The sequence below is a fragment of the Nicotiana sylvestris genome, chromosome 2 (assembly GCF_000393655.2).
Source record: "Nicotiana sylvestris chromosome 2, ASM39365v2, whole genome shotgun sequence".
NCBI classification, from domain to species: Eukaryota; Viridiplantae; Streptophyta; class Magnoliopsida; order Solanales; family Solanaceae; genus Nicotiana; species Nicotiana sylvestris.
The window spans coordinates 153410434-153430954 of NC_091058.1; the positions used below are offsets into that span (position 1 = coordinate 153410434).

At 43.6% G+C, this 20521-nt stretch overlaps 1 protein-coding gene across 1 annotated transcript; it reads left to right on the forward strand.

The window, feature by feature from the left end:
* The first annotated feature begins 1686 nt into the window (after positions 1-1686).
* LOC138885802 (uncharacterized) lies at positions 1687-3423 on the forward strand. The gene is made up of 2 exons (XM_070166783.1): positions 1687-2916; positions 3022-3423. The coding sequence occupies exons 1-2, from the start codon at positions 1687-1689 to the stop codon at positions 3421-3423; spliced, it is 1632 nt and encodes a 543-aa protein (XP_070022884.1).
* The last annotated feature ends 17098 nt before the right edge of the window (positions 3424-20521 follow it).

The following is a 20521-nucleotide window of genomic DNA, read 5'->3' on the forward strand; positions in this document are numbered from 1 at the left end:
AATATTGCAACATTTTCTTCTCACAACCCGCACTAACTTGTTACCTTTTTGTTTTTTCTTTATTTTTATTCCCCTTCCCAAAGGTTAGTTCATGCATTCTGGCACCATCAGCATACTCAACAAGATCCAAGGGCCCTCCACCTCCTCCTCCTCCGTATCCTACCATAAACAGGAACAAAGGCAAAATGGGAGATATAAGTGCTAGAAAGGAAATCGAGGAAACCTCTCAGAACGCTTCAATCACTAAGGAAACTGCTGCTCATCTTGAACAAACTTTGCTAATATTTCGAGAAGAATTGGAACAAATTCAAAACCTGGCAAGTCTGTCAATCACTCTTGCCGCTGCTGATGCCAACAACCAGAACCATACTACACCACCACCAGCCCAACCCGCTCATACCCAAGCCTGCAACACCTGCAACAACACTCTACTGCTCATTCCCGAACCCCAAAACACCACAAACGACCAGAACGCTCCCATCTTTGTGGACACTATACCCCACTATGCCCAGCCTATCACAGATACACCTGAATCAGATAACAAAGACTCCCTCATTCATAATTTAGCTGCTGAGCTCAGGAGGCTAACCAGCCGGGTCCAGGGTGTCGAAGATAGCAAAGGTATGGAAGGTTTGAACTATGAATATCTTTGTGTTCAGCCAGATGTCGAACTCCCGGAGGGGTACAAACCTCCCAAGTTCGAAATGTTCGACGGTACAGGTGATCCCAGGGTCCATCTCAGAATGTATTGTGATAAGCTGGTAGGAGTCGGAAGGGACAAGAAAATCCGCATGAAGCTGTTCATGAGGAGTTTGAAGGGTGATGCTTTATCATGGTATATTAGCCATGATGTAAAGAAATGGACTAGTTGGATGAACATGGCATCTGACTTTATGGACCGGTTTAGGTTCAACACTGAGAACGCACTAGATGTGTTCTATATCCGGAATCTCAAGAAGAAGCCCACAAAGACCTTTCGCGAATATGCTACTCGTTGGAGGTCAGAAGCTTCTAAGGTCGGACCGACCTTGGAGGAAGAACAAATGAACAGGTTTTTCGTCCGTGCTCAGGATCCGCAATACTACGAGAGGTTGATGCTAATAGAGGGCCAAAAGTTCTCTGACATCATCAAGTTGGGAGAAAGGATTGAAGAAGGCATAAAAAATGGTATGGTCACTAACCTCGAGGCATTGCAAGCTACCAACAAGGATTTACAGTCTGGTGGCTCGTCGAAGAAAAAGGATGTAAATTCCGTAATGGTTGCGCAAAGGAACAATTCCCCTATGAAGTACCAAACCTATCCCTCAGTTCCACTCACATATCAACCTACCCTAAACTACCAAACACCATCACCCACTTACCAAACTCCACCACCTGCTTACCAATCACCTCCACCACCTACGTATCAACCCCCTTCACCCAGATAGTCTCAACCCGCACCCGTATACCAAGCATACAACTCCCAACCTTCTCACTACCTATCACCTCCCACTCGCCAAAATTTCCCTAGACCCAAACCAAATTTTGACTGCAGACCTCCCAGACAATATACAACCATCGCTGAGCCAATTGACCAACTCTATAAAAAACTCAGCAGCCGGTTATGTCACCCCCATCCCAGCCGTAACTCCAGAAAATCCCTCCCAATGGGTCAACCCAAACAAGACTTGCACATACCATTCCGGGATGAAGGGCCATACCATTGACGAGTGTCGCTCGTTGAAAGACAAGATTCAGAACCTGATTAACAACAAGATCATTATAGCAAAGGAGCCCGCTCCTAATGTACGCAACAACCCTCTGCCTGACCACAAGGGCGGAGGCATCCATATGATTGAGATTGAAGATGATTGGGACCCCAAAGGGTCAATCGGGTTGATAGATGAAGGTGATGAACCTCAGAAGCCGGTTGTTACCCTCAATCCCATTGTTGTTCAGATTCAGCCTTCTAAGGAGGATGTGGTAAATGTGTCTGTGCCACTCGAGTTTGAAGCACCGCCTGAAAAGGTGCCAAAACCGATTGAGGTTGAGTTTGGGATTCCAAAGGCACCCGCACCGTTTGAAGTTGTTGTGTTACCTCCAAAGGTGCCCATTCCGGTTTCCATGACAGACATGACCCCACTCAAGTCGAAAGCCATACCTTGGTATTACACAGCTGAGGCTAGAAGGAAAGGGAAGACACATACCGGAGAAGCGGTCGCCGCACAGGGCATGACTAGAACAGGCAGGGTATACACCTCAGAACATTTAGCCGAGTCTAGCAAGCAAGCCTCTGGACGTCCTGTCGAAACTGGGCCCGATGACCTTTGGAGAAAGATACATGCCAATGAGTACTCGGTCGTTGAACAACTTAACAAAACACCGGCACAGATTTCTATCTTGGCCCTTCTGCAAAGCTCTGAGACACATAAAAATGCCTTAATGAAGATACTAAGTGAAGCTTATGTTCCCAGCAACATAACAGGAGGCGAAATAGAGAATATGGTAGGACATGTGTTAGAAAGCCACAAGATCACCTTCCACGAGGATGAGTTACCACCAGAAGGGCTTAGTCACAACAAGGCATTGCATATCACTGTGCAATGCGAAGCTCATTTCATCACCAGAATCTTGGTCGACGGGGGATCGAGCCTCAACATTTGTCCATTGATAACTCTCAGGACATTGGGTAAGGGATTGCACGAGGTCAAACACGGGGCTATCAGTGTCAAAGCTTATGATGGATCTCAGAGGTCCACCATTGGAGAAATTAGCCTATGCCTACAGATGGGACCCACATGGTTTGATATCGAGTTCCAAGTCATTGACGTACCAGCATCCTACAATTTGTTGCTGGGACGACCCTGGATCCACGCCACTGGGGCTGTAGCATCAACTTTGCATCAAGTTGTAAAATTTGAATGGAATCATCAGGAAGTAATCATTCATGGCGACGATAGCAACCCTATATACAGTCGCCAAATCATTCCGATGATCGGAGGCAGAAGAAGGATAGGAGGATAAACGTACCACCACATCTAGCGGGTCAATGCTGTAGACAAAGACAAGTGGTGGGATAGCAAGATCCAAAGCATCCTGAATTGGAGCGGGTATGAACCCGGAAAAGGACTTGGCAAGAACCTGCAGGGTATCACCAAACCTATCAAGCTGAAGAAGCACAGTACCAATTTTGGCCTAGGGTATGAGTACACTTGGGAGGAGTTCAACCACTACTCACCTCCATGGCGTGGACCATACTATCCGCTGGAGCACCCTATACCTCAGTTGGAGCAGACTTTTCAGCCTGCCGACACTTTGTACGGATCAGAGGAAGACGAGGCACTAGCAGCAATAATGAACCTATTTCTGGAAGATAATATGGATTGTTGTGTTATCTTCGAGGAGGAAGGGGAGGAAGGCCCTTCCATTCAAGCCGTGAACTGAGGGGAACGCCTCACCAATTGGTGGGTCAGGACCACCAGTGCCCAGACATCTTCGGGGTAGCAAGGCTGAACGAGGATCATGCATCGCATCTTTATTTTCTTAGTTGTTTTTCCTTTCTGCATTGTCTTTACTTTCCAAAAGAGCTCTGATGTCTCGAACGATTATGAATTTCAATCAAAGCATTTCAAATCCATTATATATTGCGCTCTTATTATTTTCCTATCATTCACTTTATTTTACACAACATTAATATTACATATCTTGATGATGAATCGACGACTGTAACTTGCAACGAGGCAATGCAACAAACAGATATAGATTCAGAAGAGGATGATATACTAGAAGAGGTTGTGAGAGAGGTCAAAAACTTTGAGAATAGGCCTAAGTCTAATCTAGATGAGACCGAAGTCGGTAATTTGGGTGATACTGAGAATGTCAAGGAAACACGTATCAGCGCACATTTGTCGCCATCAGAAAAGAAAGAGTACACAGAGTTCCTAAAAGAGTATGAGGATATCTTTTCATGGTCTTATGACGATATGACTGGCCTCAGCACATCCATTGTGGCTCATAAGTTGACAGCAGATCCTACATGTCCGCCGGTAAAGCAGAAGCTCAGGAAGTTCAAGCCAGACATGATTTTGAAGATTAAAGAAGAGGTTACTAAGCAAGTCAAAGCCAGGGTTCTCAGGGTGGTAGAATATACGACATGGTTAGCCAACATCGTGCCGGTACCAAAGAAGGAGGGGAAGGTTACAGTCTGTGTCGACTACCGGGATCTCAACCGGGCCAGTCCCAAAGACAACTTTACTTTGCCGAATATACACATCTTGATCGACAATTGCGCCAAACATGAGCTGCAGTCATTCGTTGATTGTTTTGCTGGGTACCATCAGATATGGATGGATGAAGAATGCAGAGAAAACGGCGTTTATCACGCAATGAGGGATTTACTGTTATAGAATGATGCTGTTTGGGTTGAAAAATGCTGGTGCTACCTATATGCGAGCCATGACTACCATCTTTCACAACATGATACACAAAGAGATCGAGGTGTATGTGGATGACGTCATCATCAAATCCAGGAAAGTTGCAGATCATATGGAAGACTTGCGAAAGTTCTTCAACAGGTTGAGAAGGTACAATTTGAAACTGAATCCCACCAAGTGTGCATTCGGGGTTCCTGCTAGAAAATTATTGGGTTTCATCGTGAGTCGTCGAGGAATAGAATTGGATCCATCAAAGGTCAAAGCTATCCAAGAACTGCCGCCACCAAAGAACAAGGACGTGATGAGTTTCCTGGGAAGACTCATCTATATCATCCGATTCATAGCTCAGTCTACTGTCATTTGCGAACCCATCTTCAAATGCTGAAGAAGGATGCCGCCACCAAATGGACCGATGAATGTCAAAAGGCTTTTGACAGAATCAAGGAATACTTGTCTACGCCGCCAGTCTTGGTTCCACCTGAACCAGGGAGACCCCTCTTGCTCTATCTCGTAGTGTCAGTGTCACGACCCAAACTGAAGGGCCATGACTAGCACCCGACCACACTTGCCGAGCACCAACGTATATTTCATCTAACCTTCATTATTATCTTTTAAGGCTGACGAGATCAATATAAATGGTAGACCTAGATCATGGACAACCAGCAATAAAATATGACGGCATGAACATACATAGCAGGGGATGACCAGACAATCAAGAAACTACATATAAGGTATGAGCTACCACGCTACTATGAAAGACTATACAACAAAAACTAGCCGACAAGGCATACCAAACTATACATGAGCCGACACCTGTCTATGAGCCTCTAAAAGAACATAAGTGTTGCAACATAGCCGGAACAGGGCCCCGACATACCCATAATGTCTATAACAAAAATTGCATACCAAGACCAAGGCAAGTCCGGAGAAGGGATCTCGCCAATCACCGCTGAACTGGACAGTCTACTGTGGTGGGGGAGCTGCACCTGCCTGTCTATCAGGACCTGCAGCATGACATGCAGCGTCCACAAATAAAAGGACGTCAGTACGAATAAAGTACTGAGTATGTAAGGCAAGGAACCATAAATACGATCAGTAATGTAAGCAAGGATAGAGAATATACAACCTGTAACATCTTAGTACCTCTGAGGGCTACTTACATGAAATGCATGATACATATGTATAAATACATAAACCTTTAAAGCATTCGCCTCTGTGGGCATCATCATCATCATATCGTACCCGGCCATAATAGGCTCGGTAGAATCGTACCCGGCCACGTGGAGCTCGGTAAAACCCAACTGATCAGTGGTTGCACAATAGGTGCCGTACCCGGCCAACTATAGCGTGGCTCGGTAGAGTAAAATAGATACATATATATAATGCATGCTCGACTCATGGAATCACATTCTAAACCTTTCGGAGTGACGTAAGGTCGGTATCCTCTGTACACGTTATTAGGACTAACTCTTCACTATGAACCTTATAAGAATCAGGAAGTACCAACAACATTGATAACATAAGACTAAGAGAAGCAACATTAACATCAATCGTTCCATAAGAGGGAAAACAATGTAAGTACTGCTAGCTTCTAAGAGTAGAGTATCTTGGAAGATCGTTCATTACATTATGTACAATCGGAGTCGTGCAAAAGAAGGAAAGGGATAGCCTCACATACCTTGTATATACTGCCCCAATCTCAAGCTATGCAATTGTCAAAACTCCTTAGTCTACAATAAGAGAAACGATACTATCGTTATCATTTAAGCGTCATAACTATTATGTATCGACCACAACCTATTTTACGATGAAACGGACAGCACCTCCCCTATATATATGACCTCACACCATTCAAAACAATCACCAAACAGCCCAAACAACATCAATAATAAACATATTGAGCCTCCCAAAATAGTCCACACACAGCCTAATCACTCCATACATACGACGACCACCGTAGTCGTGTCAAACAACCTGGAAATGTTACGAATAACTATCAGCCCATAACCCTACATATATATGGTGTTTCTCCACACCCTTCCTCCTCCAAAACTCCACAAGATAGTAGTAAAATACGCAGCCCAACAACAACGCAAAACAGTCCACAAAACAATAACATTACTTCCAAGCCTTTCGATATATATTTCACAAGTTCTAGCTTCAATGGCTTAGCTGCAACTTGGATAATCTTAAATACATATAGAGTAAGAGGTTCCTTACCTTTATACAGAAATAACAACTCCAATTTGACCTTAAATTTCCATGAAATATCCCTCCAATGCTGCCACAACAACAAAAAAGCAAAACTAGCGATCAATTAGTGTTTTTCGGCACTAGAATCACTTTAGAAGGCTTGAAATCACCTAGGATTGATATTAAGAACATGAGGGAGTATTTACAGAACATAAACCCTTTAAAACAACCTCCCACACGAGCTGGAACGACACAAAAATGAGCAACAACAAGAAGAACAAGAGACTTACTAGCGCCACGGAATTCCCGACACTTGATTTGTGTTGTTTGCCCTTTTTTGGGTCTTGAATCTTGAGAGAACCTTGAGAGGATGTTCCTAGGGTTATAAGGTCTGAAAATAGTGAAAATAAATGACTTAAAACGGGTTGGAGTCATCCTATATAGGTCCAAATATCTTAAACCGACTTAGTGGGCCCCATAGAGAGGTGCTTGGCGCAGTCTCGCGAAAACGCGAATATCTCTCTACTACGAGATCGTATCGATGAACGGTTTAATGACTTGGAAACTAGACTCCTAGGTCTTTAATTTGGTTGGTAGATCACCCCGTAATTCCTTGTAAATTATGAGAAAGAATTAGAAACATTTGACCCAATGTTTAAGTAAAATTATGAACCTAAGTTGCGACAACTTTTGTCGACTTTTGTTTCCTAACTCGTTTGACTTCAAGACTTATGATACGGATATTATATGATTAAAATACCTTAATAAATGACCTCTTGAGTGTATTAAGCACCGCTAGATTACCTGAAAATATGAGTTACAACATCCTTGATTCGTTTAACTTCTAATACTGGTTAATCACCCTTATACACTCTTGTATCACTTAAGACCAATAGGATTGACTTCTTATCATCTCAAAGATAATTCCTTCTTGGATTTATGTTAACTAATATATGGCATGAACTAACACATGTGGATATGGGTTGTAACACCCTCCCCCCCTTAGGAACATTCGTCCTCGAATGTAAGGGTTTATGGGGAGTTTAAATCATCGTGGATTCCAATGGAAATTTCCGATCAATTTTCCCCTATAAAATGGTCACTAGCAAAACTTGCATGTAATTAAGCCCAACATATGGCTTCACAAGGCTACACAAAGCATTATGCGTATTTACATTATCTACATATCACCATTTTGTATTAAGGAGGAGTATTCTCAAATTATTGCTTACCTCATAGAGCCGTTTCACCTTCCAATGTATCCTGTCTTCCACCAGCATCCTTGTTATCTTCATTCTGGAATAAGTAAGGGTATTTAGACTTCATCTCCTCTTCTGCTTCCCATGTCATTTCTTCCATATTTTTGTTCCTCCACAATACTTTGACGGAAGCTACATCTTTTGTTCTCAGCTTGCGGACTTGCCGATCTAATATCGCCACTGGCACTTCTTCATATGATAGGTCCTCTGTAACTTGTACATCTTTGATAGGGACGACTCGAGAAGGGTCTCCAATACATTTTCTCAACATAGATACATGGAATACCGGGTGGACAAATTCCAATTCGGATGGCAATTCTAACTCATAAGCAACCTGTCCAATCCGTCGAAGAATTTTATACGGCCCGATATACCTTGGACTCAGCTTACCTTTCTTCCCAAAACGCATAATACCCTTCATTGGTGAGATCCTCAGGAAAACCCAATCACCAACCTCAAACTCTAGATCACGACGTCGGACATCAGAATAAGATTTTTGCCTGCTTTGTGCCGTCCTCAATCGCTCCTGTATCACTTTCACCTTCTCAATAGCTTGGTGAATCAAATCTGGCCCATATAATTCTGTTTCACCGACTTCGAACCATCCAACTGGTGATCTACATCTCCTCCCGTATAGTGCCTCGTATGGGGCCATTTTAATACTGGAATGGTAGCTATTGTTATAGGCGAATTCTATGAGTGGAAGATGATCATCCCAATTCCCCTTAAAATCTAGAACACATGCTCGTAGCATATCTTCCAGTGTCTGAATGGTACGTTCAGCCTGTCCGTCAGTCTGCGGATGAAATGCAGTGCTGAGATTTACTTGTGTGCCTAAACCCTTCTGGAAAGACCTCCAAAAGTTAGCCGTAAATTGAGCTCCTCGGTCTGATATAATAGATATGGGCACACCATGAAGCCTAACAATCTCCTTGATATACAACTTTGCATAATCTTCAGCCGTGTAAGTTGTCTTCACTGGCAGAAAATGGGCACATTTTGTAAGTCGATCAATTATCACCCAGATGGAGTCAAACTTATGATAAGAGCGAGGTAATCCAATAATGAAGTCCATATTAATCACCTCCCACTTCCAGGTCGGAATCTCTATATTTTGAAGCAATCCACCGGGTTTCTGATGTTCTATCTTTACTTGTTGACAATTGGGACACTGGGCTACAAATTCTGCAATAGACTTCTTCATATTATCCCACCAATATTGCTCCTTGACATCATGATACATCTTTGTCGAGCCGGGATGGATGGAATATCGGGATTGATGAATCTCATTCATAATCTTCTCTCGCAACCCTGCCACATTAGGCACACACAATCGGCTCTGGTATCTCAGTGCCCCATCTTTTCCGATCCCAAAAGCCATACTTTTACACTGTTGAATGCTTTCTCTTAATCGTACTAAGATAGGATCTTCATATTGTCGTGCTTTTACCTCTGCTACCAAAGATGATTCTGATGTATTCTGTACAGTAACACCTCCATCATCAGAGTCTAACAATCTGATTCTCATATTGGCTAGCTGATGAAGCTCTTTAATCAACCCCCATCTACCTGCCTCAATATGTACTAAGCTTCCCATTGATTTACGGCTGAGAGCATCTGCCACAACATTGGCTTTACCGGGATGATACAATATCTCGACGTCGTAGTCTTTCAATAATTCAAGCCACCTACGCTGCCTCAAATTCAACTCTTTCTGCTTGAAGATGTATTGTAAACTCTTGTGATCTGTGTAGATGTCAACATGGACGCCGTATAAGTAGTGCCGCCATATCTTCAAAGCATATATTACTGCAGCCAATTCCAAATCATGGGTTGGATAATTCTTTTCATGCTTCTTCAATTGTCTTGATGCATAAGCAATCACATTCCCATGCTGCATCAATACGCACCCCAAACCTATACCTGAGGCATCACAATATACCACATAACCTTCTGTTCCTTCAGGAAGAGTGAGCACTGGTGCAGATGTCAATCGATTCTTCAGCTCCTGAAAACTACGTTCACAAGTGTCAGACCACTGGAATTTGGTAGCTTTTTGTGTTAACTTAGTCAATGGTGATGATATAGAGGAAAATCCTTCTACAAACCGCCTATAATATCCTGCTAGCCCTAGGAAGCTGCGGACTTCTGATGGTGTTGTAGGTCTCGGCCAATTCTTTACTGCATCGATCTTCTGAGTGTCGACACTAATACCCTCATCAGATATCACATGGCCAAGGAATGCTACTGAGTTCAGCCAGAATTCACATTTGGAGAGCTTAGCATATAACTTACGATCCTGAAGCGTCTGTAATACTATCCGCAAGTGGCCCGCATGTTCCGCCTCCGAACGAGAATACACTAGAATGTCATCAATGAATACAATCACGAACACATCAAGATAGGGCCTGAATATAGTATTCATGAGATCCATAAAAGCTGCTGGGGCATTTGTTAGCCCGAACGACATCACCAAGAACTCAAAGTGCCCATATCTTGTCCGGAAGGCCGTCTTTGGAATATCCTTCTCCCTAACCCTCACTTGATGATACCCTGAACGTAAATCAATCTTAGAGAAATACTTGGCACCCTGGAGTTGGTCAAACAGGTCATCAATTCTTGGAAGTGGATACTTGTTCTTTATAGTAGACTTATTCAACTGTCGATAGTCGATACACATCCGTAACGACCCGTCTTTCTTCCGCACGAATAGGACTGGTGCACCCCAAGGTGAAGTGCTAGGCCTAATAAAGCCCTTATCCAGCAAGTCCTTCAACTGCACCTTCAACTCTCGCAACTCTGCCGGGGCCATTCTGTATGGAGGAATAGAGATCGGTTGAGTGTCAGGCAACACATCAATGCTAAACTCAATCTCCCTTTCAGGAGGAAGGCCCGGGAGTTCATCTGGGAAAACATCTGGGAATTCGTTAACCACAGGGATTGATTGTAAAGTAGGCGGTTTCGCCTCCGCATCCCTAACGCGAACGAGATGATAAATGTAACCTTTTGAGATCATTTTCCTTGCCTTAAGATAGGAAATAAACCTACCTTTCGGTGTAGCAATGTTCCCTTTCCATTCAATGACGGGTTCACCCGGAAATTGGAACCTAACCATCTTCGTACGACAGTCAACATTTGCATAGCATGAGGCCAACCAGTCCATTCCCATTATCACATCAAAATCAACCATTTCTAACTCAAATAAATTTGCCGAGGTTTGACGACTACAAATCATCACAGTGCAACCTCTATATACCCTTCTAGCAATCACAGAATCTCCTATCGGAGTAGATACCGCGAGGGGTTTACTTATCAATTCAGGTTCAATGCCAAACTTATTAGCCACAAAGGGTGTAACATATGATAATGTAGATCCCGGATCAATCAGCGCATATACATCATAAGAAAACACAGATATAATACCTGTAACAACATCTGGAGACGACTCGAGATCCTGTCGACCTACTAGAGCATAGGTTCGATTTTGAGCACCACTCGAACTCGGCACTGCACCTCTACCCCTACCACGACCTGTCGACTGCTGAAAACCCCGTGCTGGAGGTCGAACTGATGAGGAAGAACCAGACACAGATCCAGTCGGCTGAGCCATACCATCACCTCCTCTATTAGGACAATCCCGCATCATATGGCCAGGCTGCCCGCACGAATAGCATGCATCAGAACCTCGACGACACAGTCCAAAGTGGGCCTTGCCGCACTGATCACAATGTGGTGTTGGGGGTCTCATCTGACTAGTATCCCTGTGATGTTGCGAGCCAGATGCCCGCGAACTCTGACCTGGACCAGAATAGGATCGATCATATCGAGGCCTCTGAAACTGTGGAGGAGCACTAGCTACAGGTGGCGCCGAACTCCTCGAAAACTGTGGCCTGATGCGGCCTCTGAAGTCATCAGAATACCCTGCAAATCTCGCCCTCTTATGCTGGCCTCTATCCTGCTCCCTAACTGCCCTCTGCTGGCGCTTACGATCCTCTAGGGTCTGGGCATAAGCTTGAATACGGGAAATATCCATGCCCTCCACCAAGGAGGCTGTCGTACACTCATTTATTAGATGTGGTCCCAACCCATTCACGAACATATGCACCCTATCACTCATCTCGGCCACCATATGGGGAGCATACCTTGCCAAAGAATCAAACTGCATACTGTACTCTCGCACACTCATATTACCTTGTCTAAGGTTCAAGAACTTATCAGCTCTAGCTCGTCGTATCTCAACTGGCAAGTAGTGACGAAGAAAGGCCTCAGAAAATTCCTTCCACACAGCTGGAGGAGGGTTCGGACCCCTGGATCTCTCCCAACTATCATACCAGAGAACCGCTAAATCCCGTAGCCGATAAGAAGCCAACTCTACTGCCTCTGTATCACTAACATGCATAACCCGAAGTGTACGATGAACCTGGTCAATAAAAGTCTGTGGGTCCTCCTTGGGGTCTGATCCGGTAAACACTGGAGGGTCTAAATTAATAAAATCACGAACTCTTGTACTAACTGGTTTCTCAGCAGCACCTGTATTCTGCCTCTGAGCCTGAGCAGCTACCAAGCTAGTCAATAACTGCAAAGCACTCTGCATATCCTGGTCTGGAGTGCCAGACGGAGGAACTGGAGGCGCTGGGTGCCTTCTAATATCCTCTGGAGGAGATGGAGTAGATGAGGTATGAGAGGGCATCTCACTTTGAGCCTCACTTTGTCCTGCTCTGACTTGGGGCACCTGACTGGTACCCTCTCCCGCTGCTGTATCAAGCCGTCTACTAATCGTTTGCTTCCTAGTCGAAGGCATCACTGAAAAAAAACAAGGTGACTATTAGAGACAAACACTTACGACTCAACTCTACGCACGATCTAGATTCAGGAAGAATGTAACAACCCTAGATGTCATGTAGCCTCCTGATTATAAATGTGGCGCGCTACACATCCATAATCAAGACTCTACTAGACACGGCTCATAGACAACCCCTAGGACAGACTTGCTCTGATACCAAGTTTGTCACGACCCAAACTGAAGGGCCATGACTAGCACCCGACCACACTTGCCGAGCACCAACGTACATTTCATCTAACCTTCATTATTATCTTTTAAGGCTGACGAGATCAATATAAATGGTAGACCTAGATCATGGACAACCAGCAATAAAATATGACGGCATGAACATACATAGCAGGGGATGACCAGACAATCAAGAAACTACATATAAGGTATGAGCTACCACGCTACTATGAAAGACTATACAACAAAAACTAGCCGACAAGGCATACCAAACTATACATGAGCCGACACCTGTCTATGAGCCTCTAAAAGAACATAAGTGTTGCAACATAGCCGGAACAGGGCCCCGACATACCCATAATGTCTATAACAAAAATTGCATACCAAGACCAAGGCAAGTCCGGAGAAGGGATCTCGCCAATCACCGCTGAACTGGACAGTCTACTGTGGTGGGGGAGCTGCACCTGCCTGTCTATCAGGACCTGCAGCACGACATGCAGCGTCCACAAATAAAAGGACGTCAGTACGAATAAAGTACTGAGTATGTAAGGCAAGGAACCATAAATACGATCAGTAATGTAAGCAAGGATAGAGAATATACAACCTGTAACATCTTAGTACCTCTGAGGGCTACTTACATGAAATGCATGATACATATGTATAAATACATAAACCTTTAAAGCATTCGCCTCTGTGGGCATCATCATCATCATATCGTACCCGGCCATAATAGGCTCGGTAGAATCGTACCCGGCCACGTGGAGCTCGGTAAAACCCAACTGATCAGTGGTTGCACAATAGGTGCCGTACCCGGCCAACTATAGCGTGGCTCGGTAGAGTAAAATAGATACATATATATAATGCATGCTCGACTCATGGAATCACATTCTAAACCTTTCGGAGTGACGTAAGGTCGGTATCCTCTGTACACGTTATTAGGACTAACTCTTCACTATGAACCTTATAAGAATCAGGAAGTACCAACAACATTGATAACATAAGACTAAGAGAAGCAACATTAACATCAATCGTTCCATAAGAGGGAAAACAATGTAAGTACTGCTAGCTTCTAAGAGTAGAGTATCTTGGAAGATCGTTCATTACATTATGTACAATCGGAGTCGTGCAAAAGAAGGAAAGGGATAGCCTCACATACCTTGTATATACTGCCCCAATCTCAAGCTATGCAATTGTCAAAACTCCTTAGTCTACAATAAGAGAAACGATACTATCGTTATCATTTAAGCGTCATAACTATTATGTATCGACCACAACCTATTTTACGATGAAACGGACAGCACCTCCCCTATATATATGACCTCACACCATTCAAAACAATCACCAAACAGCCCAAACAACATCAATAATAAACATATTGAGCCTCCCAAAATAGTCCACACACAGCCTAATCACTCCATACATACGACGACCACCGTAGTCGTGTCAAACAACCTGGAAATGTTACGAATAACTATCAGCCCATAACCCTACATATATATGGTGTTTCTCCACAACCTTTATACAGAAAGAACAACTCCAATTTGACCTTAAATTTCCATGAAATATCCCTCCAATGCTGCCACAACAACAAAAAAGCAAAACTAGCGATCAATTAGTGTTTTTCGGCACTAGAATCACTTTAGAAGGCTTGAAATCACCTAGGATTGATATTAAGAACATGAGGGAGTATTTACAGAACATAAACCCTTTAAAACAACCTCCCACACGAGCTGGAACGACACAAAAATGAGCAACAACAAGAAGAACAAGAGACTTACTAGCGCCACGGAATTCCCGACACTTGATTTGTGTTGTTTGCCCTTTTTTGGGTCTTGAATCTTGAGAGAACCTTGAGAGGATGTTCCTAGGGTTCTAAGGTCTGAAAATAGTGAAAAGAAATGACTTAAAACGGGTTGGAGTCATCCTATATAGGTCCAAATATCTTAAACCGACTTAGTGGGCCCCATAGAGAGGTGCTTGGCGCAGTCTCGCGAAAACGCGAATATCTCTCTACTCCGAGATCGTATCGATGAACGGTTTAATGCGTTGGAAACTAGACTCATAGATCTTTAATTTGGTGGGTAGATCACCCCGTAATTCCTTGTAAATTATGAGAAAAGATAAGAAACATTTTACCCAATGTTTAAGTAAAATTATGAACCTATGTTGCGACAACTTTTGTCGACTTTTGTTTCATAACTCGTTTGACTTCAAGACTTATGATACGGATATTATATGATTAAAATACCTTAATAAATGACCTCTTGAGTGTATTAAGCACCGCTAGATTACCTGAAAATACGAGTTACAACATCCTTGATTCGTTTAACTTCTAATACTGGTTAATCACCCTTATACACTCTTGTATCACTTAAGACCAATAGGATTGACTTCTTATCATCTAAAAGATAATTCCTTCTTGGATTTATGTTAACTAATATATGGCATGAACTAACACATGTGGATATGGGTTGTAACAGTCAGATGGAGCATTTGGTTGTGTTTTGGGGAAACATGATGAAACAGGGAGAAAGGAGCAAGCCATCTACTATATTAGTAAGAAGTTCACACCGTACGAGGCCCAGTATTCTCTTTTAGAATGCGCTTGCTGTGCTCTAACTTTGGTAGCGCATAAGTTGAGGCATTATTATGTGATTCCACTACTTATCTCATATCCAGAATGGACCCTCTGAAGTATATCTTCCAGAAGCCCATGCCCACTGGCAAGCTCGCCAAGTGGCAGATCCTGCTAAGTGAATACGACATTGTTTACGTAACCCAAAAAGAAATCAAAGGGCAAGCCTTGGCGGACCATCTCGCCGAGAATCCCATAGACGGAGAATACGAGCCCCTAAAGACGTATTTTCCTGACGAAGAGGTAACTTTCATAGGAGAAGACATTGCAGAATCCTATGATGGTTGGAGGTTGTTTTTCGACGGAGCCGTAAATTTCAAAGGAGTTGGCATAGGAGCAGTCCTGGTATCAGAAACCGGTCAGCATTACCCGGTATCCGCCAAGCTCAGGTTCACATGCACCAACAATATGGCCGAATATGAAGCCTGCATTCTAGGGATTAAACTGGCCATTGATATGAACATTCAGGAGTTACTAGTAATCGGAGACTCAGACCTACTCATACATCAGGTTCGAGAAGAATGGGCAACCAAGAATCCCAAGATACTCCCTTATCTCCATCACATATAGGAATTGAGAAAGAGGTTCAGAAAGACGAAATTCCAGCATGTTCCCAGGGTACAGAATGAGTTCGCCGATGCACTTTCCACTTTGTTATCTATGATTCAGCATCCAGATACAAATTTCATTGACCCCATCCAGGTCAATATTCATGACTAACCAACTTATTGTGCTCATGTTGAGGAAGAAGCTGACGGGAAACCATCAAGAAGATACTAAGGAAGATGATCGAGAGGCACAAATAATGGCATGAGAAGTTGCCATTCGCCTTATTGGGTTATCGTACCACAGTACGCACATCAACCGGGGCAACTCCCTACATGCTGGTTTATGGTATAGAGGCGGTCATTCCCGCTGAGGTAGAAATTCCATCATTAAGGATCATACAAGAAGCCAAGTTAGATGACGCAGAATGGGTAAAAGGTCGCTATGAGCAGTTAGCCCTCATAGATCGAAAGAGGATGAATGCAGTCTGTCACGGTCAGTTATACCAGAACAGAATGTCCAGAGCCATCAACAAGAGAGTTAAACCAAGGAAGTTTACACCAGGACAACTGGTGTTGAAGAAGATATTTCCACATCAAGACGAAGCCAAAGGGAAATTCTCTCCCAATTGGCAGGGTCCATACATGGTTCACCGAATTCTAACCGGAGGAGCCCTTATTCTTGCAGAAATGGACGGAGAAGTTTGGCCGAAGCCGATCAACTCAGACGCAGTAAAGAGATACTATATTTGATCGTATGCTTTTCTTTATGATGTAATTTGAACTACGCCTGACCTGATTCCCGTTTAAGAGGGGATACGTAGGCAAACATATGGGTTAGGTCACATTTTAATAAAAATTTCATTTTCCCCGCTATTGGAACTGGGCAGAATTTTGAGGAGGATCCTCAAAATTCCAAAGTCAGTTTGTCAGCTTTCGCATCCACATCAACCTAGTAAACTGGGGCAGAATTTTGAGGAGGACCCTCAAAATTCTGGAATCGATCCGCTTTTAGTTATTCAGCACAGCCGTTAGCAGCGCCAGCCCAGTGAACTAGGGCAGGATTTTGAGGAGGACCCTCAAAATTTCGGAGCAGGCAAGGTTGTCGTGTCTTGAACCACGTTGCAGTTGTTGGTTCATCCAAAATAAAATCATTTTTTTTCAAAATATGTATACTTACATTACATTTACTGAATCATGCATAAACATCATTTGCATCACCGTCGTTTAGCAATGCTACCCCAATTATACGTAACGTCAGGAGCCAAGGGATACGAACTAACCTTCCCCCTCTACAGAACTCACAATTTTTCTTTGGATGCATGAACTCAGATCGCAATGCAAAACGCATTCACTCTTCAAAGTCGAAACCCTCGAAACAATCACTCAAATCACAAAGGTCTACTATCTACACCCAACATTCCCCAGCAGTCATGATATCGCAACCGCCTATCAGCTAATAAAATTACTACTATTTGCTCCTTTACATTCCTGCACTGCATAAGGCTACTCCCTGCCTTTCGAGGTTAAGCTCTACCTCCATATTGCATAAGGCTATCTATCTGCCTTCCGAGACTAAGCTCTGTCTCCATCCATATTGCATAAGGTTACTCTCTGCCTTTCGAGGTTAAGCCCTACCTCCATCCTGCATAAGGCTATCTATCTGCCTTTCAAGACTAAGCTCTGTCTCCATCTGTATTTTGCATAAGGCTACTCTCTGCCTTTCGAGGTTAAGCCCTACCTCCATATTACATAAGGCTATCTATCTGCCTTCCGAGACTAAGCTCTGTCTCCATCTGCATTTTGCATAGGCTACTCTCTACCTTTCAAGGTTAAGCTCTACCTCCATATTGCATAAGGCTATCTATCTACCTTCCGAGACTAAGCTCTGTCTCCATCCATATTGCATAAGGCTACTCTCTGCCTTCCGAGGTTAAGCTCTGCCTCCATATTGCATAAGGCTATCTATCTGCCTTCCGAGACTAAGCTCTGTCTCCATCCATATTGCATAAGGCTACTCCCTGTCTTTCGAGGTTAAGCTCTACCTCCATATTGCATAAGGCTATCTATCTGCCTTCCGAGACTAAGCTCTGTCTCCATCCATATTGCATAAGGCTACTCTCTGCCTTTCGAGGTTAAGCCCTACCTCCATATTACATAAGGCTATCTATCTGCCTTCCGAGACTAAGCTCTGTCTCCATCTGCATTTTGCATAGGCTACTCTCTGCCTTTCAAGGTTAAGCTCTACCTCCATATTGCATAAGGCTATCTATCTACCTTCCGAGACTAAGCTCTGTCTCCATCCATATTGCATAAGGCTACTCTCTGCCTTCCGAGGTTAAGCTCTGCCTCCATATTGCATAAGGCTATCTATCTGCCTTCCGAGACTAAGCTCTGTCTCCATCCATATTGCATAAGGTTACTCTCTGCCTTTCGAGGTTAAGCCCTACCTCCATCCTGCATAAGGCTATCTATCTGCCTTTCGAGACTAAGCTCTGTCTCCATCTGCATTTTGCATAAGGCTACTCTCTGCCTTTCGAGGTTAAGCCCTACCTCCATATTGCATAAGGCTATCTATCTGCCTTCCAAGACTAAGCTCTGTCTCCATCTGCATTTTGTATAAGGCTACTCCCTGCCTTTCGAGGTTAAGCTCTACCTCCATATTGCATAAGGTATCTATATACCTTCCGAGACTAAGCTCTGTCTCTATCCATATTGCATAAGGCTACTCTCTGCCTTCCGAGGTTAAGCTCTACCTCCATATTGCATAAGGCTATCTATCTGCCTTTCGAGACTAAGCTCTGTTTTTATCTATATTTTGCATAAGGCTATTCTTTGCCTTTCGAGGTTAAGCTCTACCTCCATATTGCATAAGGCTATCTGTCTGCCTTCCGAGACTAAGCTCTGTCTCCATCTATATTTTGCATAAGGCTATTCTCTGCCTTTCGAGGTTAAGCTCTACCTCCATATTGTATAAGGCTATCTATCAGCCTTTCGAGACTAAGCTCTGTCTCCATCTGCATTTTCCATAAGGCTACTCCCTGCCTTTCGAGGTTAAGTTCTACCTCCATATTGCATAAGGCTATCTATCTGCCTTCCGAGACTAAGCTCTATCTCCATCCATATTGCATAAGGCTACTCTCTGCCTTCCGAGGTTAAGCTCTGCCTCCATATTGCATAAGGCTATCTATATGCCTTCCGAGACTAAGCTCTGTCTCCATCCATATTGCATAAGGTTACTCTCTGCCTTTCGAGGTTAAGCCCTTCCTCCATCCTGCATAAGGCTATCTATCTGCCTTTCGATACTAAGCTCTGTCTCCATCTGCATTTTGCATAAGGCTACTCTCTGCCTTTCGAGGTTAAGCCCTACCTCCATATTGCATAAGGCTATTTATCTGCCTTCCAAGACTAAGCTCTGTCTCCATCTGCATTTTGTATAAGGCAACTCCCTGCCGTTCGAGGTTAAGCTCTACCTCCATATTGCATAAGGCTATCTATATACCTTCCGAGACTAAGCTCTGTCTCCATCCATATTGCATAAGGCTACTCTCTGTCTTCCTAGGTTAAGCTCTACCTCCATATTGCATAAGGCTATCTATCTGCCTTTCGAGACTAAGCTCTGTCTTCATCTATATTTTGCATAAGGATATTCTTTGCCTTTCGAGGTTAAGCTCTACCTCCATATTGCATAAGGCTATCTGTCTGCCTTCCGAGACTAAGCTCTGTCTCCATCTATATTTTGCATAAGGCTATTCTCTGCCTTTCGAGGTTAAGCTCTACCTCCATATTGTATAAGGCTATCTATCAGCCTTTCGAGACTAAGCTCTGTCTCCATCCTACATTGCTGAAATATCGCCACTTTATTTAAATTCTCGCTTCGTCTGAAATATCGCCACCTGCATTCAAATGCACGCCTTGGCTGAAAAATCGCCACTCTTTGCATTTATTCGGCTGAAAGATTGCCACCTTCTCATGGGCTGAAAAATTGCCAACTTATTCAAAGGCGTCATAGTTCGGAGGCACCATTTGCATAGCCCGAGAACACCATTTCATGTCCTACGAATCATTATTTTATGCTCTTCATGGCCCAGGACATCATAATCTGAGGACGTCATCCTAACCGTCCAAAGACAAGCATTCATGGTCTAACGGAAATTTGCATCATGTTTAAATTATGCACAATATGTGCATCTGCTCATCTACAAGTACACCGGCTAACAAACGACCGTCTCAGTAGGAGCGATCCCGCTCCGGTCCTCCGCGGCCTATCCGACTCCAAATACTTTTTCAAACCTAATCATTTCGTCCGTCTTTTTGAGTCACTATCGACACACTCCGTCAATGGTTCCTGAACTACATATGGCATGATTTCTATAAAACCAGGGATATGTAGGTAGCTCAGAAGCCAGGGCTCGGTCAAAACACTTTTCAATCACCGATCCGGTCAAAATTGGTCATCTTGTCTTTAC

Bases quoted from the DNA above. Each gene is read 5' to 3' on its own strand.
- LOC138885802 (XM_070166783.1), top strand. From the start codon at position 1,687: ATGAAGGGCCATACCATTGACGAGTGTCGCTCGTTGAAAGACAAGATT. The intron at 2,917-3,021 runs GTAATCATTCAT...CACCACATCTAG, and splicing joins TTGAATGGAATCATCAGGAA to CGGGTCAATGCTGTAGACAA.